At 34.5% G+C, this 22,046-nt stretch overlaps 2 protein-coding genes across 6 annotated transcripts; one reads left to right on the top strand and one right to left on the bottom strand.

The window, feature by feature from the left end:
* The first annotated feature begins 5,187 nt into the window (after positions 1-5,187).
* On the top strand, positions 5,188-6,836 carry LOC114392028 (zinc finger protein 3-like). Its single transcript, XM_028353068.1, has one exon. The coding sequence runs from the start codon at positions 5,328-5,330 to the stop codon at positions 6,312-6,314; it is 987 nt and encodes a 328-aa protein (XP_028208869.1). The 5' UTR covers positions 5,188-5,327; the 3' UTR covers positions 6,315-6,836.
* A 4,475-nt stretch (positions 6,837-11,311) lies between these two features.
* Positions 11,312-20,239, bottom strand: LOC114394080 (uncharacterized protein At2g39795, mitochondrial-like). 5 transcript variants are annotated; one of them, XM_028355643.1, is made up of 4 exons: positions 19,946-20,239; positions 19,483-19,811; positions 13,361-13,524; positions 11,312-11,712 (listed from the first exon to the last, which is right to left on the bottom strand). In XM_028355643.1, the coding sequence occupies exons 1-3, from the start codon at positions 20,159-20,161 to the stop codon at positions 13,365-13,367; spliced, it is 705 nt and encodes a 234-aa protein (XP_028211444.1). In that variant the 5' UTR covers positions 20,162-20,239; the 3' UTR covers positions 11,312-11,712; positions 13,361-13,364. The 5 variants fall into 5 exon arrangements, 4 of the variants coding, with proteins under 4 accessions (XP_028211444.1, XP_028211446.1, XP_028211445.1 ...); XM_028355645.1 differs by lacking the exon at positions 11,312-11,712 and adding an exon at positions 12,158-12,478; XM_028355644.1 differs by lacking the exon at positions 11,312-11,712 and adding an exon at positions 12,545-12,563.
* Positions 20,240-22,046: the final 1,807 nt, after the last annotated feature.

The raw sequence follows: 22,046 nt of genomic DNA, 5'->3' as shown, positions 1-22,046 counted from the left end.
AAATACCCAGGGGAGGAGAAAAAGAAAAGAAAATGAGCTAAGACACCAATAATATCTCACAATTAAATAAAAGCAAGTGGATGCCACCGACTCACATGAGCCAAATTCATTGTGGTTTTGGTTTAATTTTAGGGTGTCAACCAGTTGACTAGACCATAATTCATCACTGACATCATCAACCACCAGCATAAATTTGTCGTTTCCAGTTTCCATGAATAGTGGTGTTTCGCTGTCGTATACTCAAAGATAGTGGACAACTTTTTTTATATAGCAATTTTTGGGCTGCAAAATATTTAGGAATTAGGGTGTGAAAAGATGGTTGTCGCAGTCCATGTTAGAGCATGGTCTATCAACAAATATTTACGTACAAAGAAAGATAACCCCCCAGCAAGAAATCATTGAACTCAAATAACCATATGTGCTTGTAGTTGTCACAAGCTAAAAGGCAAGTAAGGGACAACGTAGTCTATGAAATATAGGGAAATATATGGGGGAATATCTTCTAGTCCCATTCGTTGGAGACCTAGTGCAAGTACACTTTGTAACTCACTCATGCACTTAGATATTCAAAATTAAGATAAGAATCAAATCAAAAGTTTAACTTATTTTGATTAAACAATATATATGAATTATTATAAATTTTTTGGTATCTAAGTTCAGCCATATGAATATAAAAGATAAGAATGAGACAGATTATATTTTATTTTAATAAACTAAATTTGAGACATCCATTTAAAACATGAATTATTCAATTTTCATCTACAGTTATAAATGTGTTATATAATTATATATTCGAATGTGCTAAAAAAGTGACTACGCCAAATCTGGTTCTTTATCTAAACATATGTCTCCAAGCTTGATTCATTTTAGAAAACTTACTTTAGATCCATTCATATGGTCATAAGTAGCACACACAACTTGCATGCATAGAAAAGCAAACTGGGCTTTGGGAAAACGACTTTTAGGATGCGTGTGAAAGAGAGCTGTGTATCAGATAAGATGAAACACGAAATTAAACAAATTAAGGTTTAGAAAGAGAAAAAAAAAAGTAACTCAGACTGACAAAGTGAACGTACACCATGTTAGGATTATCTATAACTCGTATACGTGACAATCAAGGCCCAGCCAACCATGTTTCGATTTGTCATTATCAGCATTATGTTTGTGTCGAGAGAAAGAGAAAAACATTTAAAACATCATTCATTATTTGATTTTATGAAGTACTTAGTACAAATGAGTGTGTTTTTATTGTTAATTTATTATATTATAAATGTGAATGATGTATTAATTTTATTTATGGTTAATCTTTATTATTTATCTTTAGTTGAAATTTTTCACTTAATTTTATTTTTTTATTTACAATATTCGAATATAATATCTTATTTGAACAATCCAAATCGAGTTTCACTTTGACAAACATAAGATTGGTAGAAATATCATTATTTATATAAACTCATTGAATTTAATATAAATTATAAAGTTTGAATGGAAATATTATTTTTTTATAAGAGTGACTTGAACTTTGGATTTAATTTAAATTAAACTTATACATATGTATGTATAATTTTATTTGTGAAAATTTTAGATAGATAGTTAAATATATAAATATGAAATTAATCATTAATTTTTATTTTCTCTGTAATTTTATTTTCTAAATTGCACATGATAAATTTAGTTAAGTTTAAGTTTTTTTTTTAATTTTCTTTTATCTCTCACGTTCTCTTTGTTATATAATTTGAATTCGATGTCTTACACTAAATATATAAAGAATGTATAGAATAAATGAAATATATACAAAAGGATATTCTTTTTAAAGCCTTAAAAATTAATAAGTATTTTTTTAATTTGTGTTCGTAGGCACATGTTAAAAAGTATTAAATATATTTTACTAAATAGTATTATTTATTTTAAAAATACTAAATAATTTCTATATATAGTTATAGTATAATTAAGGTTTTTTTTTATTTTTGACTCCCTAGCTAGTACGCATAGGCACATATTAAAGAAACTAAATAAAATACAACAAAGCAAATTAGTTGATTGATTGTTTAGAACTATCCTGGTTATGATGTGTGCATGTAGGTCCTCTTTTAGCAGTATATGAAATAAATTATATATGTTTATCTTTTGTTTCAACAATTAATTCACGGTATGATCGAGATATTGGATACTTTAAATCATCGATCTGTATTCTTTATTTCATAAATTTCAAGGTTGTCTTTTTAATATATATATATATATATATATATATATATATATATATATATATATATATATATATATATATATATATATATATATATATATATATATATATATAAAACAAAGCAAAATAAGAAAATGAAAATCAAATTTTGATTGAATCCAAACACATATTTGAATTTAAAATTAAATCGAAAGAATGATTAAATTTAGTCAAATGACCTTTTTACCGAAAAATATATCGAATCCAAATAAGAAGAGAAGATTGGAGAAGAGAAAGAAGCATTATAGTTGTCTTCTTTCCGGTACTTTCACGTGGATTTCAAATGTGGACCTGATTAGAGAGACAGAGAGATCTCTTAAAGAGATTTGGTTCTATGCATTGATTAGACAACTAATTAACAATATACTAACATGAAGTCATTGAGTTGTTTGCCCAATGGGATTAATCACTTTTAAATTCAAAAACTCACTCATGGCTCTTTAAGGTGGGGTTAGGACTTTTGCTAATCACAGTGCCAAAAATGACTTGCGAATATGGTAACAATAATTAGTATTATATATGTGCAAAAGCCAAAGTTATATAACTAATCCAATAGTTTAACTTGGAGATTTGATCCACTATAATAATGTAACTTTATACGAAATATAATACCACTATCAAGGGCATTAGAGGAACTCCACATCTACTTCCTCTTTTAATTGTCGGCCATTTGTCTCTTCTGCCACTATAGGACACGTCAAATAGGATTTTTTTTCCCCTTATATTTTCTTTTACACCGTCTTCAATATTTTATTAGCTGTGGACCATTTTAATTTATAGTTTCTTCAGCATTGGTTGCAAACTAAGAGAGGAACAACGTTGGAAGGAAAGCAAAAGAGTACTAGATTGTGTTAAAATTTATTTACTAGTCCTATATAAGTATTAGAATGTTAGTTCTCATAAGTAGCTAGTCAATAATTCACAAGGATAAAAAAAAATAAACATGGCAGAAATAAAATATTTTAGAATCAATTTCGTGGAAAGACTTGGATGCATGAGCATGTGTCCATCTTTAACATATATGTAAGCAACAATGATTTTGAGCAAAAGGGAAAGATATGTATTTCACAACTTAATTACAGGTAACGATTTTATCTAATTTTCCGTTTATAATAAAATTACAAAGTTTAATTTTTATATATTATTAATGTAAAAAATATTAATAGAAATATTATTAATGTGATTTTTAGAATAATTATTAATTATTAGATGTTAATAAATCAATCATATATAAGTGTGGAGAAAAAAGTTATATATTAATAATGTAAAATTGTTTTAAAATATTATTTAATTAAAAATAAATTTATTTACTTTTATAATAATTATCTAAAAAAATCATATTTGTGATTGAATGATTGTAAAACTGTTGTGATTGTATTACTACTTGACTCATAGCAATTTATTATTAGATAACAATATAAAAACTCTTTACAATATCAATAGATAAACTATTTAGTCGTTGTATTACATGTACTAAAAATGAAAAGGGGAGGAGCATCTAAAAACAAAGTCGGCCAAACAAAAAAAGAAAAAAGAGGAATAATAAGAAGCGAAAGTCTTCAAAATCAGAGATATGCAAAGGGACAATCTTGCAACAACTGGGGACACGGTGGCTTTGTTGATGGACTTTCAAGTACTAACGAAAGTTTGTTTGGTGACTTTGGTATACAAGGACAATGTTTGGCTTTGTCTCCTATGTGAACGTGAATATGATCGAGTAGTATTATGATATGGTATGATTAAGGTACTTTTTAAGGCCGCGTGATCCTATCACTCCATAATTTCTCTTCTTTGTCCTTGTTGTGCAGTTGTGCCCCAATGCCAACTCCAAACGGTACCTTATCGCTGGTTTTCCAATAGCCTACAAATTGCAATGTTCCCACACATGAAGGTGTCATTGCAACGATAAATAAGACTTAAAAGTAAATCTTGAGAAAAAAATATATAACATAAAATAAAATTTATGTGTTAAACTTTTTTATCGTAATTATTTTATTAACATGTGATTTTTTTGTTTTATAAAAACAAAAATAAATCATTTTTCATTTATTGAATCTAATTAATTAAATTTAAATTTTAATTGTTTTTATTCTTTTTGAAGCAATTATGTTTCCAAATGCGTGTCGATACATGAGCATATAAACAGTCACATGGGTTCACTCCAAACCATACAGTTCATGCAGATATAATTCTCTCACACATATGACCCACTGTATTAGAGTACAAAACAATTAGATGTGAGTCTACACATCCAGCCACATGGGTTGTGGTACGGGACTTTCAAAACAAAGTCAAATAAAAAAAACCCATAAATCCCATCAATTTTCCTCCTGAAACGCTTCTATAACTACTATATTGAGAAATAATGTAATTATATAGTTCTTCCTTTTTCTATTTAATTAGTATTATTCGTATGTTTATAAATTTTCTTAAATTTCAATTAATAATAAGAAATATGCTCAAAAAATTATATTAGTATTCTCATATACTCTTTTAACGATATATGTTTAGAAAAAATGATATTTGTAGACTCTAATTTTTTAGTGCAGGAGGTAAGGATAAGATAAGTAAAAAGAAAACAAAAAAGTGCAAGATGTATTAAATAACATGATATGCTAAAAAAAATAGAAGGAAAGAGATATGAATATATATATATATATATATATATATATATATATATATATATATATATATATAGATGTAGAAACATCATTATTGTTTGTTGTAATGCTTATTCCACATCCATATATTGGATAATTAATAATCAAAATGAAGCATTTGTCTATTTTTAGACATTAGTTGATTTTCTTTAAATAAAGTTTTTAATTTTGAGGCTTATGAGAAGAAGGAAAAAAAAATCTATATTGATAGAATCAATTATCCCATTATAGTATAAATATTTCTAACCTAAATAGGGTTACCTAGCTAGTGTGCATGATAGTGTAGACATACAAATAAAATAAAAGCAAAAAACAAGTGTCTCTCTCCAATATATATCCTACTTTTATCCATTTAAAATGTGAAGAATCAACAAATTAAAATTCCTTAACCTAACAAACAAGAAAGTACTCTGCAGCTAGCAATGGAAGGACTAAGCATGAAGGAGCCATGCTTTTGTGACAGACCGACAAGTTCAAGCATCTTCTCTTCTTCTGCTCCTCCACCAGAGGCTCCCCCAAGTCCAAGTACCCCACTTCAGCATCCACATGAAAAGAAGAAACAGCTATGTGTTGAGGAATTAGAAGAGGAATTAGAAAATAAGGAGCCAAAAAAGCAGCATGTTAGTGTTACCCTTTTGGATCTGAATATTATCTCAGGTGGTGAAGATGAATCATGCACTCTAGAAGAAGGACCAGAACTCAACCTTATCACTTGTTTGGATGCGGGGTCATCATCCGATAATGCAAATTCTTCATCAGAAACAACAACAACAACAACAACAAACCCTCTTGGTAATTCTGATGCTACTGAGCCTAGAGTGTTCTCTTGCAACTACTGCCACAGAAAGTTCTACAGTTCACAAGCACTAGGTGGCCACCAAAATGCACACAAGAGAGAGAGGTCAATTGCAAAGAGAGGACACAGGTTTGGATCTCAGATTATGGCCTTTGGCCTTCCCCTTTTGCATCATAACAACAACAACAACAACAACAATCGTTTTGCAAGCATGGCTTCTCTACCTCTTTATCATAGCAATAGAGGAACTCTTGGAATTCAGGCACACTCCTTGATCCAGAAGCCTTCTTCTTCTTCTCATCATCATCATGTGAATGGTTTTGGAGGCTCTTATGCACACCATCATGGTTGGTCAAGGCCAATCATTGATCAACAACCCGGAATAGCAAAGCTTGCTGTGCCAGATTTTCATCACAGAACAAAATCAGCATTATCAGCATCACAAAGCAGTGTTGGTAGGTTTGAAATAATAGTTAATAGTAGTAATACCATGTTGAATTCTGCAGCCAGTAATAAAGAAATCGGTGGATGTGTGGCTAGTGGTGGAACTTGTTTGAAGACTACTACTAATCAAGAAGAAATGAAGCACCTTGATTTGTCCCTCAAGCTCTGAAGTCTGAACCAAAGCCGCGATTTCAGCTCGAACCGTCAAGGTTTTTGGACTCTCAGAGACCACATCGTGATCACAATTGTGACTGCAATTTCCCACGATGTCAAGGATCGCGATGAAACTGCATGACCGCAACTCTTAACATTAGATGGTCTTGGCCTTATTTATATAGTCTTTGCATCGATGATATGAGTAATTGTAGATTAATTAGTATAGTTAAGATTTTGCCAAACTTATTTTTCCCAGTGTGAAATAACATTTGTGTAAATTTGATTATGGGAGGATCCAAGTTCTTTAATTTTCTTGTAAATGACTACTTCAGAATCATTCAACTCCTGTTAGGTCGGGTGCTTTATTGAGTTGAAATCTTAAAGTTGTTGATGAGTCCTTTTCTTCCTCATATCACTTTTTCCCCTATTCTGTCAATAGATACAAGTAAATCTAATGAAGGGTTTCGTTTCGAGCTCCAAAAACTCTTGTCGACCAATCTCAAGACTGAATTAGAATGTGTCACGGTTATTTCCATTTTCATGTAGCTCAATTTTAAAATTTTATCTGTAAAATAATTGAAAAGGGAATGGATTGCTACCCTTTTGTGAATACTTCATGCTCCATGGGTGTGTGTACAGATCTCTGTTACATAATCATTTTTTTAATATCACATGTATTTTTCACTTTCACTAGACGTAATCCTATTCGAATCGGATAGAATTGTTATGGCTAATAAAAAAATTTCTCTAAGTATTTTTTGTAATTACATATTCACGATTTGAACCTTAAATATTATGTTAAGCTGAAATAATCTATCAGTTGATTCATATGTTTGATGCTAATTTGTTGCATAATTTTATATGTTGTTTCAAAACATGACACAATAAATAGCATTTATGATGATTAATTTATAAAGCACAATTCATCGTTCCACATATTTCATAATGCATGCAGAAATAATGCATTTCAAGTGGGTATTACAATATCTTCAAAAAAAAAAATTTAAAAATATAAAAAAAATTAAAATGGGGTTATTCCTCTTCACGGAGTGGGACAATAAGATTTGATAAAATGTACTTATTGGAAGGGCAATGCAATTAAGAACCAATAATGGCAAAGTGAGTACATATTAATAAATACTTAAATTCTCTCATTACAACAAAGACCTAACTGGTGGGTTTGGGAACCGGATAACATTATGAACATAAAATATCGGGATAAAATAAACCACACGGTTTGTCTGTCCATACATGGAGCAGCAGAATAAGACTTGCAATAATATATTGGTTTTAGAATACGAAGGTATTTTTATCCTACATGGGGTTCATGTACTAGGTCTCTATCATCAAGAGTGGCCTCAAATCTAGGAAAGATTCGTGTGTTTTATATTTTAAAGTATAAATAACATGTCTAGTGACCCCAATGTAGGAAGGACAAAAGCCTTTGGGTTTAACTAATAATTAGCAAACGTGGCTGTTAGTCATCAATTAAAACCCTAGGCCTGCCGTCCCATTCGAACAGTTGTGTGCAAAGTAGTTAGTACAAACTTGTTTTCAGATGGCTCATTTCCGAGAACATTTATTATGCATCCCCTAAGTTGTTTTTAGAGACAACCAATATTTTTAATAAGAGAAAATATTGTTTAAACTGAATAAGATTATTATAAATAATATTTTTTTTGAATACTTAAAAAAATAATTTTACCATTTATAAGAATTATATTTGACTCAAACATAATTATTTATAATAAAAAATATATATGATTTTAAAAAAAAACAAACTCACTTGTTAAGTTAGAATAACATTAAGTTTGATAGTGTTAAGAGGTTTTATTTTGAAGTTTAATTTTTATGCAATTAATTAAAAATTATGTTGAGTATAAATTTTAAAATAATTATTATTAAGATTAATAAATTTATCACATATATATTTAGATGAAAATTTAAAATATCATATACTGCAGGAGCAGCATGAACTAATTACTCTTTATTTTATCTGCTTCTGTTCCCACACGAAACTTAACTTTTTGTCTTTTTAGTTCGATTTACAAGTGCACATGTTAATGATATTATTACTACTTCTTTAATTTTTTTTTAGTATCTAACCAATTAAATGAAAACACCTAGTTTTGTCATGGATTCGTACAGCTGGCTTTTCGTATGGAACGTTCATATATATATTTTTATCCAAACAATATAATATTGACAAAATAGATTACATATTATCGGTAAAAAAGTTTCACATTATTAATTTTATATTATCATTTAATAATAAAATAATATATATATATATATAATAATTTTATATATTAATTTTTATAATAACTTTTAAAAATAATATTAATGATTATTTTTAATTGATTGACTATAAGAAAAATTTACAAATTTATACATGAAAAATAATTCAGCTCGAATCAATAATAATTTTTACACTTAGTCAAACTCTTTCTTTAAATATCAGTTACATACTCAAGACGTCGAGCTTAAAATCATTGATTAAGTTGACACAATTGTATACTAATTAATCACACACTTAGTGTTACGGTGTATATAGTTTTAAACATAAGAAAAATTTAGAGAAATATATATTAAAAAAAAGTTTAGAGAAATATATTCTTAATTATATTATAACTTTGAGTAGAAACAACGATGCAACACTAATCCGTGTGGTTTATGGTGCATCACATTTTATCTTATACCCTTCATACTAGATTATTCCTCACCTAACCCTCTCCACAATAACCTTTGTATTTGGCCACTATGCGCCTCCATCAGAGGCAATTGTTTACGGTTTACCAATTTCTTTTGTATTCTTTCCGGCATTAGTTTCTCTCCAACCTATCATGGGTCTTGTTGAATGGTCTACCAATAAAATTTGAAGCATAGTTCATAAGAAAGGTACAAGCTTTCCAAGTTTGAAGGAGAAGGTAAGTGAAGGGTATTATGACCCAATTCACTGTGCTAGTTCTTCAATAGGAGGGCATGTCTTCTATTTTGGAGCATAAGGATCATTTTCTCTAAAATTTCACATCAGTTCAAACTCATAAGCGAAGAATAATCAGTATCAACACCTACATTTTTTGCACTCCAACATCGAACAACCCTCAGATCGCTTATGAGTTTAAACTCCTGGAGGTCAATGATTATTCTTTGCTTATGAGTTTAAAGTCATCGACACCGAACAACCATTTTCTGATTACACAGTGTTTTCAAACTTGAAGAAAAATTATCAAAATATAGAAAGAAAAGAAAAAGACAAAAAAAATACTCGTAGAAGACGGTAAAAACTTGAACAGTGTTCTAAAAACCTATCCACATTTTAGAAAGAAGTTATGTAAGTAATATTTTTAAGTAAATAATAGAAATTTAATTGATATCAATAATTTTAGAATCTAACAATTAATTTAGATAAGTAACATAATTATTTGAATAAAATAATATAAAATTAATAGAATAAGTATATATAAAATAAATTTATAAAATTAGAATAAAACTTTTGTACTACTTTTTTATATGGGCTGAATGAAATTACAGCCCAAAACGTACCTATAGTTAGCCCAAACACAATTAGATATAGATAAACATATAATTAAATAAAAAAATCAATGGATATAGCAAAGAAACATTTTTATATACCATGAGTCATTAATTGCTAGGTTCAAGTCGTGGAAGGAACCTTCCTTCATGTACATAAATAAATGCAAATAGATAAGACTTGATTATATATTTGATTCTTTAATTATAATTTAAAGTTTAATTAATTTCTTAATCATTAAAATATATAATCAGGACTCTTAATTTTTTAAAACAAAATTATTAGGGATATTCAAAATCAAACCAAATGGAACATAAAATTAAAAATCAACCCAAAAAATCATAAATTGCAGAAAAATTGAAGGACGCCAGATGGTTTGGTTTATTTTTGTTTTCCCCAAAACAAAGCGGTTTGGTTCAATTTTCGATTCAATATGCAAAAATCGAACCACACTTATTAGTTTAATTATTATAGGACTCTAATACGACATGTAGTTTAAGTTTAAACTTCTATGAAAAAGACACTTACATACCATCTTACACTAAGACTAAAACGATAAACTTAACACTTAACACTCAGCCTCTCACTCTCTCCTTTAACGCCTAAAATTGAAACCCTAAAACTAACGCCTAAAATCACTCTCCCCGGGCCCTCTTTGTGTTTGCAGTGGCGCTCTCTCTGACGTGGGCCTCTCGACGTTTGTGGCAGCGCCTCTCTCCCACACATGTCTCGAGTCTCTATTTTATTGATTTCTTTTTAAAGTTTAGTCATTTCAAGGACTATTTATTATTCAAGTTTAGTCATTCTAAACAATTAAGCGACCTAATTGAATATTTTCTAATTGAATATTTTAATAATTAAATAAATATGAAAAACATATTAATCAAATCACCATTAAATGTTAGCTTATCTAAAACTAAATTTCTACATAAAAAAATCAAAATCAAAATTTCCTCCAAGTAAAATAAAAACTAAATCTCCTTCATTTTCTTTTACTGCCGTGATCTACTAGCCACACTCTCTCCACTCTTTCTTCCATACTTGCTTGAGTGAGAAATACAAGGTTCAAGGCTTAATAGATCAAGGAGTGATTGTCTTAACATATTTAAAAGTGGAAATCTTTTCCAAGATCAAGGCTCTAACAAGTTACAACCACCACATAGGAAATGGCATCCTTTGTTTGAACAGACATAAATTATTCTTGTGCGTGTTAGTTCCTTGTATGATAAATATTGTTAGTTATGGGCCTATAGCACTATAAACAAGCCATTGGTATAAAACCATATAGAAACAAAGGACTACTTATGAAATGAGGTCCCTGCTTCACCTTCCCTAAAGCTTTTCCTTATGTAACTTTTTTTTTCTTATAATGGAATCTGGAAGCTCTGGTATTTATGTTCTGAAAGCACAGAGCCGTAATGGGGTTGAAGAACACCACCAACATAATAAGCACAGATAAAAAAGATACCAAAAAATTAAAAGCTAAAACAATGGCTAATCTCATCAATTTCAAACCATGGTCAAATGAGTTGCTGTCTTTTCTCACCACCACTCTCCGAAACCACTCTGCTCCAAACTCTTTTGCCTTGTCAAACACCTATCCAAAGCTTTTCAGGTCTTTAAGTGAAATAATGGCTACACATTTGAAATTCTGGTTCGTGAGAAAAATCTCAATTTTAGCTAGGAATTTCCTATTTCCATTTAGAAAGAATCCAATGAGTGATGAACCTTGACAATTGGTTCTTCAACAGCTTAATTACAAGTTATGGTGAAGTTTGGTTGTTCAAATAGTCTGACCATTGGTGTTTCACCATTTGTTTTTACACTCAACAAGGGATCCAACCAATATGCCAAAAGGTGTGTACGCTGAAATGCTCTGCATTTTCCAAAATGAAGACATTGTTGGAGCATCTCTCATACAAAGAACATTGTAAATTTTTCAAGCTCAGAAGTAGATGTTCTTGAAAGAACATCTTGGGGTATGCTTTCATGAGATTTCTTCATACAAAGCACATCTCTCATCCATTGCCCTAAAAGCTAAAGAATCACTAGATGATTTTAAAAATGAAGATGGTGAAATTGATGAACTTTCCATCAGAACCAGAAGCTTAAACAAGATGTAAAACAAAAGGGAAATCACTACACCAGAAATGCATTCATATAACACAATCAAGATAGTGCTTCTGGAAGAAAGCGTTACTGGAAAAAAAGAAAACACTAGTCTTTTAGATAGCGCTGCTTTAGAAAGGCATTATCCAAGTTTAAGCATTGCATATGCTTTCTCTGGAAAGTGCTATGCTTGAATTATTGTCATTTAAAAGAAAGTTACACAAATAGGCACAACGCTTGATTAAAAAGCACTATCTAGTTTCTTTATTAACATAATGCATCCATAGGAAAGCACTATCTGATTTCTCCTTCAAATAGTGCTTTATATGGAAAGTGCTATCTAAAATGAAGAGTTATGGAAACACATGTTAAACAATATCCCAACAAATCATGACTTAAGGCTAAGACATCAAGCAATTACAAGTCCTACCAAAATGGGATGCTACAAGATGCAGAAGACACCAAGAATTAAATAATGTCAAGGTGGACACAGCCCGATCTGAAGTTACCAACCACTTCCACCATAAAGCATCCTTCATTCCACAAATTAGCAAACTTAGAAAAAACATCACTTAGTTTAGGCCTCACACGTGCACAAAGACACGAATGGCGCAAAACCTAAAAGATATGTCGTCTAATGAGTGTATGACCAATCACAACACATTATATGCTCGTCAATCACCAAATAAAGCACAATGAAGAATGGAAAACAGATTGTGAATACCGAACATAAATGCAAGGGCATTACAAAATAGAAAAAACAAAATAGGTTATTACTCCTGAGGATAGGAGACATTAGGCTTGTCTTACCTTACTCATAACACCATGTCAGGCGAAAGCTCTACATTTATGACACTAATTTACAGTGTATTTAGCATCACTAGTACAACCACTTCTAAACCTAAAATACAAATTCACAATTTTATCTGTTATTGCTAAATTTTCTGATAATTTTCTAAACTTTGTCCACTAAAAGCTCCAAAAATATGTATGAAAACCACAATGCACATATAAGACTCGTATTGCTCAACATTCTTATATTATTTTACATGATTGTAACAAAGAAGGAAAACGATGCAAACATTATAAATCCAATGAATTTCTACAGAAATTAATTCCTACATTGGCAAAACTTGGAAATGTTTACATCAACTCTCAGTTTCAAGATTTACCTGTCTACTTTTCAAAAGACTTGAAACAATTCATCCACTCTAGAAGTTTAATTCTATCATTGTTCATCATTTATTCATCATACAACCACAAAAGGAAACAGAGCCTCTATTATTTCCTATCCTTGCCTCCTAATGCACAGCATTCTTAAGGTGCATTCCAATCAAATAAATAAATTGATACCAAATGCTAATGTCAAAACTTAGTGTTCACATCAATTCCTAATTGCCAAATGCAAAGCTTACCAATCTATCTTTCCATAAAAGACTTGAGACTATCCATCCACCGCAGAAGCTCAATTCTATCCTTGTTCATCATATATTCATGCAAGAAAACTGCAAGCTCATTATTCACTCCCCTCACATCCAAGTACTCGTAAAACTTCTCCTGAACTTTAGCCTTCAAATCCCTGAAATCGAAAACCAAAACACACAAGAATCAATAGCAAACCAACTTCAAGTAACCAAATAACTTCAAAATATCTAGGTCTTTCACACAAGTTCTCATTAATTCAAAGTCACATTACTGACAGGTTTTAAAATATGGTTCACAACCGCAACTATGGCTGCAACATGAACGTTTATGTGCCTCCACCAAGGTTTTAAACTACAGTTTGCAACCGCAACTTTGGCTACAAAGTCAAGGATTTTTGGCTCTCACCAACCGCATCACAACCACAATTTTGTAACCGCCGCATTTGTCTACAATTTCCCACAATATTACTACGGATCACAACAAAACCACAACTGCAACCACAATTTAAAATGTTATGGTTCTAAGCTAATAACTAAGGAAATTAACAAAGATGAATAAGAGTAATTTGGATTCTGCCTGCCTCATTTCATTGATGTTGATTGTTATTTATACTGAATTACGGGGATAAAGCCCATTACAGAGCAAGGGCCAGCTGTAATCATCAACAATTGCCACTAACAGATTTGTCAGCTAAATATTCTAACAGAATCGCTAATGCTATAACAGAATGGCAAAATGCAGCAGCAAGAGGGACAGCAATCTGGTGTAGTGCTAGCGGATGATTCTGTGCCTTGTCACTATCTGGCTGGGAGAAATTACACGAAGTCACTGAGGTATTTGGACCTCGTGGAGTATATCTTGGGTCTATTGAGCTCAAGATTGTTCACATCACCTCCATCCGGGAGAAAGACCTTGTCCTCAAGGTCGTAGGAAGTCCAGAGTTGTTCCCAGTCTTCCCAGGTGGTATCCTCGGGTGCAGCGCCTTCCCATCGGACCAACACCAGCTTCGTTGGAGGGGAGGTAGAAAAATCCCATTTCCAATCCACTATGGACATTGGTTGGATGACGGGGTCATTTCCCACGGTAAGCAACGGTAGTGATCCAGAAGAGTTTTTTTTTTTATCAGCAAAGATAAATATATATTGATCTAAGTACCAGAGGTACAAAGTGTACAGATTAATAAAGCAGACAATTGGTTTCAAAACAGACTTAATGTAGTCTTGGTAGAAACCAAAAGCTGGATACAAAAATGAATATATTTTCTACTGCTGTTATATTGTGCTATCCTCAACTAATACATAAACCCTGATCTAAGATTACTCGACCAGTGGTTGTAGTTTATCCCAAAATCATTTTCCCAACTTCTTAACCATGTCCGGAAGAGTTGGTGTGGGGCCACAGTGATGTTATAGTTTTGAGACGTGAAAAACGGGATGAATCTTTGAAGATTCAGGTAACTTCAGTCAATAAGCTACGGAACCAATTCATTCCGATGCGAAAAGGCCCAAAGAAATGTTTGGAGAGCTTGTTGTAGGTGGGCGCTACTGAAGTTTGACGATGGGGACGGAGGCAAACATAAACCCATTCGTTGACCCAGAACTGAACATTGCGCCAATGAGCGTCCGCTGCCTGCTTAATGGATGCCTAGGCCTTGTGTAAGCGGCGGCGTAAGGTAGCATGAAGTTTGGTGCGGGTAGTTAAGATGTCATCGACGACGGCAACTCGAGAAGTGCCCTGGAGATACTGTGGTATGGACGGTGGTGGCTTCCCGTAGGTAGCTTCAAAAGGTGAAATGCCGGTTCCTGAATGTATAGAGGTGTTGTAGGACCACTCTGTGAGGGCAAGGTGCTTGAACCATTGAGAAGGGCGGTCATGGACAAAGGAACGGAGGTATTGCTCTAGGACGCAGTTGAGCACCTCCGCTTGGCCGTCTATTTGGGGATGATAAGTCGTGCTCATTCGGAGCTGTGTGCCGCATAGGCGAAAGAGTTCCCGCCAGAAAGCGCTAATAAAAAAGTGGGTCACGATCCGAGATGAGATTGCGAGAGAATCCATGCAACTTGCAGACTGTCTAGAAACAGGGATGCGACTTTGAAGGCAGTGTACTGTGAGGGTAAGGCACCGAAATGGACGCCCTTGGTGCATCTGTCAACAACCACCAAAATAACCATGTAATTTTGTGAGGATGGAAGACCCGTGATAAAGTCCAAAGATAAATCCTCTCATATTGCAGAAGGGACAGGGAGAGGTTGGAGCAAACCAGCGGGGCGCTTGGTCTCATATTTCATTTGTTGGCAAGTGTGGCATTGCGATATCAACTTACGAACGTCGGAACGCATTCCTAGCCAAATGAAATTTTCCTGAAGATGATGGATGGTTTTAGAAACCCCCATATGACCACCTAGGGGGGTGGCATGAAATTCTTAGAGTAAAACCTTGGAAAAAGGAAAATTGGGAGGGAGCCAGATTTAGCCACCAGAAAAGAGAAGGTCCCTGTGAATGGTGAACTCGGGTTGAGAGGAGGGGTCATTGTGGATCCTCTGAAATAGCTCTTTATATTCAACATTGTCATGCAGGGATTGTTGAAGTTTGTCCAGAAAATCGAAGTTTGGGACCGACAAAGACAACAATTGATCTGCAGAGGGTGAAGGGATGCGTGAAAGAGCATCAACAACAATGTTGGCAGGGCCGGATTTGTATTGAATGGAGTAATCATACCCAGGAAGTTTATATAGGTACTGTTTGCTCTGGGATTTGAATAACCTGAGCCATGAGATCTTTCAAGCTACGATGATCAGTAAGAATGATGAAGTGGTGGCCGAGGAGATAGTGCTACCATTTGCGGACCGCGGCTGTAATTGCGATAAGTTCCCTAACATAAGCGGAGGCTCGTTGGAGTCTGGGACAAAACAATTTACTAAAAAAGGCTATGGGGTGTGAACGTTGGATGAGGACAGCGCCCATGGCCTGAGTTGAAGAGTCCGATTCCACGACAAAGGGGACAATGAAGTCCGGAGTGGCTAAAACAGAGGTCGTGGTCATGAGTTGCTTCAACAAGTTGAAAACCTGTTGGGCATTTGGATTCCAACAGAATTGGTCCTCACGTAGCAAAGCCGTCAGCGGGCCAGCGACCTAAGCATAGCCTCTGATAAATTTGCGGTAAAATCCTATTAGCCCGAGGAATCCGTGCAATGTCGTGGACGATGTTGGTAAAGGCCAGTTGAGCATGATTTGAATTTTATCAGGGTCAAGTGCAACCCCTTGAGCCGATACAATATGTCCGAGATAGTGAATGCGTTCTTGTGAGAAAAGACATTTTGAGCGGCTGAGGAAAAACTTGCTCTGTGATAATGTCGCGAATATGGTCTTGAGGTGATCAAGGTGTAAGACAAGGGAAGTGCTATAGACGAGAATGTCGTCAAAGAAGACGGCAGCGAATTTCCATAGAAATGGCTGAAAGAGGCCATTCATGGTGGCCTGAAAGGTTGACGGAGCGTTGCAGAGGCCAAAGGGCATCACCTTGAACTCATAGTGACCCTCGTGAGTCCTGAAAGCTGTCTTATGCACATCCGCAAGAGCTACCCGAATTTGGTGGAACCCTTGTCATAAATCGAGCTTAGAGAACCACGATGCCTGGCCAATTCATCAAGGAGTTCATCAATGGTGGGCATGGAGAAGCGATCCTTTACAGTGATGTCGTTGAGTGCTCTGTAGTCTACAAAGCACCGCCAGCAACCGTCCTTCTTTTTCACGAGGAGAATCGGCGAAGAGAATGGACTCTGGCTCGGTTGTATCAAACTGGCCTCAAGCATAGAAGTGACTTGCTTTTCGAGCTCAGACTTTTGATAATAAGGGTAGCGGTAGGGTTTGATGTTTACTGGGTTTGTGTTTGGGAGAAGGTGTATGTGATGAGTGATGTTTCGAGGTGGTGGTAGGGTGGTGGGTTCGTGAAAGAGATGGTCAAACAAAGAGAGGAGAGTGTGTAGTTCTGGTGAGGAAGAAGAGGCATCAGGTACTTGGGTTGGTACTAGTTGGGCTGGGGGTGTGAGTGGGATTAGGTGGAAGAGGACAACAATGCTCTGGGTTTGCGCATTACAGCGCAGTTGTTGGGCCGACGCTGGTGTAATTAGCAAAGGGACATCAGCATTAAGGGTAACAGGTTGGCCCAAATATGAGAAGGTCATTGTTAAATGCGAATAATCAGCAGTGACTGGTCCAAGGGCTTTTAACCATTGAATCCCTAGGACAATATCGGCACCAGTGATAGGGAGGTTGAAGAGATCCGCTGGAAAGAGGTGACCCTGAACGGCGAGAGAAAATGAAGGGCAAACGGAATCACATTCAAGGACGTTTCCATTTCCAACCATAACCCGTAATGGGTTGGTGGGTGAGTGCTTGAGGTTCAGAAATCTAGCAACCCTAGTTTGAATAAAGTTATGGGTGTTGCCGCTGTCCACCAAAATGACAACCCTGTGATGGTTCACGGCACCGTAAATCCGAAAAGTTTTTGGCGCCAAGAGCCCTGCTAAAGCATTCATGCTAACATGAGGAAGTAATTGGTCAGGCAAATCGTCAGGAAGAGAAGAAGGAGTTGGGGTATCGCCTTCGTCATCGACAATAAGGAGATGAAGGGATGGCTTGCAACGGTGGCCCGCAACCCACTTGTCATCGTAGTGGTATAGCACAAGCCCTTATCGCAGCGAACAGCCATTTCTTTCGATGAGAGACGTTTAAAAGGGAGCTTGGTCGAAGGTAAGGGATAGGGGTTTGTGGGTAATGTGACTGTTTGGGACGGAAGGGAGAAAGGACGAGGGCCACAACGGCGATCGTGGAGCTTGTCCTCCTGGAGTCTAGCCAAGGCTATTGCCTGAGGGAGAGATAAGGGTTGAAGGGCTTGGACCTCGTGTCGTAGTTCCGAAAGTAAGCCTAAGATGAAGCAACTGAGAAGGAACGGAGGAGCTAGACCGACGGTGCGGTTTGCTAGGCGTTCAAACTCCGTCAAGTACTCCTTGACAGTGCCACGTTGTTGAAGCTTGAAGAGGGCGCCGTGAGGGTCATCATAAAAAGAAAGCGCGAAATGGGATTCAAGTGCCTGGAGCAAGGCAGGCCAAGTGGTGAGGAAGCCGTTACGGTACATCCATTGGTACCAAGTGAGAGCGGCACCTTCCATGTAAAAGCCGGCAACGATAAGTTTCTCTTGATCTAGAATGTTCTGATAATCAAAAAACCGAGTTATTTTGAATATCCATCCCATAGGATCACTACCGTCAAAACGAGGGACTTCTAGTTTCATATGTGGCCGTGAGCTACTGGGTGGGGTTGGAGATGAGGGTATCGGGGTAAGGGCAACAAGAGGTTCTAGTAGGGAATCCATCTTGGCGTTCATGTCGTGTTGGGCTTGGGAGAGGGCAGTTTGGTTCTGCGAGAGTGAGTGGTGGCTCTGTGTGAGTTTGGCTATGGCCTCGTCGAGCCGTTCAATGGTGGCTTGCCATGTGTTATGTTCCGACATGACGGTGGTAGCAGGTCGGACCAGTTGTTATGGTTCTAAGCTAATAACTAAGGAAATTAACAAAGATGAATAAGAGTAATTTGGATTCTGCCTGCCTCATTTCATTTCATTGATGTTGATTGTTATTTATACTGAATTACAGGGATAAAGGCCGTTACAGAGCAAGGGCCAGCTGTAATCATCAACAATTGCCACTAACAGACTTGTCGGCTAAATATTCTAACAGAATCGCTAATGCTATAACAGAATGGCAAAATGCTGCAGCAAGGAGGGACAGGAATCTGGTGTAGTGCTAGCGGATGATTCTGTTCCTTGTCACTATCTGGCTGGGAGAAATTACACGAAGTCGCTGAGGTATTTGGGCCTCGTGGAGTATCTCTTGGGTCTATTGGGCTTGAGATTGCTAACATAAAACCTTGGCTTCCACGACCACATTGCATCGTCAATCATGGCCTCATTTGTCCATAATATCAAGAATCACAACAAAATCATGACCGCAATTTAAAACCTTTTAACCGACATAGGACACAACACACTAAACACAAAACATTTGGCCAGTGAAGCAATGAACATAATCAAAACAGTTAATGCCATTTTCCAAACCTGAAATCAGGTCCAACGTAAGGCCTAGCCGCCATCCGGCCACGCCTTAACATGTAAACTTTCTCAACATTCAAACAATCCGGCCACGCCGAGCACACAAACTCTAACTCACTGTCACCATCCCCTTTTGCTATGTCCACAATTAAACTAAGGTGAAGACGCATATTTACCCCAGAACTATCATCTCCACACGCAGGAACATGCTCACACCAATCAAACATGGTAGCCTCAATTTTAACATCCTCAAATTCCCCAAATTTTCCCTTAATTGTGACCACTTGCTCCCCACGTCGCTCTTCAACCGTAAACGAATTGAATTGAGTCTCAGGCTGCAAAAATTACCAAATAAAAATTAAAACTTTTTTTTTTTGGGTATTCTAAAAATTAAAACTTTTGCTCTAATGAAAACATGGGTTCATATAAACGGTTAGATATTATAGAATGAAATAAGATTAGTGTTAACCTGGTGTGGAGGAGCGTATTCTTCTTGATACTCGATTTCGTTTCGGAGAATTCGTATGATGTTGGAATCAAAGGGCGATTTGGTCGCGGGTTCTGGTTCTGCTGCGTAGGTTCTGGCTCCGACACGCGACGTGGCAAAGCATGCGCTTGACACTCTCGGGGTTCGAATGAGCGATGTAGAAGCTCTTTGGAGCGTTCGAATGAGAGAAGAAGCCATTGTGAAGGCTGAAGAGTGGCGCCTCTATCGTTGCTCCCCAGCCAGTATCATCACATTCTATGTTCTGTTCTACTATTCAGAAGAGTGGGCCTCAGACCTTCCACATTTGCTATTCTCACTACCTATCGAGTGGATACAATTTTATGAAATTCCAGAAATATCCTCTCGACGGAAATATGATTACATTATACAATAAAACCGTATTTTCGTTATACTTTTTGAAATGCGAAAAAAATTACTATGAAATCATATTTCCATTATTGTAACATAAGGGTATAAAACTATATTCCATTTTATTGAATATGCACTGAATCGTGTTTTAGTTACATTTATTTTTACACCCCTATATTGCAATAACGGAAAGATGATTATGTGTATCTATCTATAATCTATTACTCTATAAGATAGACAAAGGCAATACAGGTATTGTAACTGTACATTGGTCTCCACTTTAACTTTCCACTTTTGCCCTTAATATGTACTTAATAATCTATATTTTTTTGTAACTACTTTGGTCTTCATTCTGCACTTTGTATAAAATCAATAGCATATTATAAAGAGTCAAATTTGATTAGTAACCGTTTCCACTACTTTAGCCTTCGACTATAACCACAACACCATCATTCTTCCAATTGGACAACACAGAGAGTCAAGCACGAGCAAAATTCATGTGTTCAATCTCTTTTTATCTCACTCTCCTACAACCATTTTATTGCAACAAGTTCTGTTTTGTTAAGGTTCATATTCAAACAAGTGGTAAATTTGACAGTTTTCAAATAATAGTAGTTCATTTAAGAAGTCAAGAGAGTAGTGGAATAGTTTGAAATACAAAAGTTAAAAAAAATATTTAGTAGTTTAGCGTTTTAAAATTTTAAAAAAAGAGAGAGAGAGAGGATTTTTCATATAGTAAGTTAGGGTGTGTTTGATTTGCATTTTCATTTTCTGTTTTTATTTTCTAAAAACTGTTTTCATTCTCAAAAGATTAGAATTTTCAAAACATGTTTGATTTAACTTCTTGTTTTCTGCTTTCAAGAAATAAAACACTGAAAATGCATTTTCAAAAGGAATTGTATTTTTAGATTTGCTTAAAATTACATTCATTGCCCGTGCGTTTTCATTTTATCCAAAATGAGCTTCCTGTTTCAACTGAAAACGCTCAAAACGAGATTTTATTATTTCTAGTTTTTGGTTCGTTTGGAAAAATATTTTCATTGAAAATGAAAACAGAAATCCAACCAAACACATTTTCATCACCAATTTCTATTTCCAGTGAAAATAAAAACAGAAAACAACTAAACCAAACACCTCCTTAAAATTTTAAAATAAAAAATGAAATTTTTTAAACAATAGTAGTTCAAAAATTTAAAATAAAAAAATGTCAGTTTTTAAATAAATAGAGGGTTTTTTAAAAAAAAAAGCCAAAAACAGATTAGTGGAGTAGTTTGAAATTTTTTTTTATAAAAAAGACAATTTTAAAATAGTGGTTTATTTAATTATTCATCATTAAAAATTTGAATAAACAACTTAATCCAATCAAATAATTAACAAATATCACCTGATTGTTTTAAAAGTAAACATCAACTAATATAACATAAAATAGATATTAGAAAAATATCATTGTGCATAAATTTCCATGAAAAAAATCAACAAAACCTCTTTTATGTTTTGAATGATTTAAGAATATAGGATTAAATACTTAAACAAACATCACTCATGTTCAATTTATCTCTATCCTTAACATTTATCATGAGTAAGTTAGTCATAAATCTATTTATCTATCATCTATATCAATAGATAAAGAGGATATAATTTTTTCTTACCATTTTGGTCTCCATTTTTACCAATCCCATTTTATCCTTTGTTAATTACATACTCTCTCACTTAA

Source organism: Glycine soja, chromosome 17 (assembly GCF_004193775.1).
Source record: "Glycine soja cultivar W05 chromosome 17, ASM419377v2, whole genome shotgun sequence".
Classification (NCBI taxonomy): domain Eukaryota; kingdom Viridiplantae; phylum Streptophyta; class Magnoliopsida; order Fabales; family Fabaceae; genus Glycine; species Glycine soja.
The sequence above is the reverse complement of the archived record's forward strand: the minus strand, read 5'-3'. Positions and strand labels throughout refer to the sequence as shown.

What these genes read in the sequence shown, in the direction of transcription:
- LOC114392028 (XM_028353068.1), top strand. Translation starts at nt 5,328, where the DNA reads ATGGAAGGACTAAGCATGAAGGAGCCATGCTTTTGTGACAGACCGACA.
- LOC114394080 (XM_028355643.1), bottom strand. Translation starts at nt 20,161, where the DNA reads ATGGCTTCTTCTCTCATTCGAACGCTCCAAAGAGCTTCTACATCGCTC. An exon ending in AATACGCTCCTCCACACCAG is followed by an intron (nt 19,812 to 19,945) that starts GTTAACACTAAT and finishes TAATTTTTGCAG; the next exon opens with CCTGAGACTCAATTCAATTC. An exon ending in TACGTTGGACCTGATTTCAG is followed by an intron (nt 13,525 to 19,482) that starts GTTTGGAAAATG and finishes TTTCGATTTCAG; the next exon opens with GGATTTGAAGGCTAAAGTTC.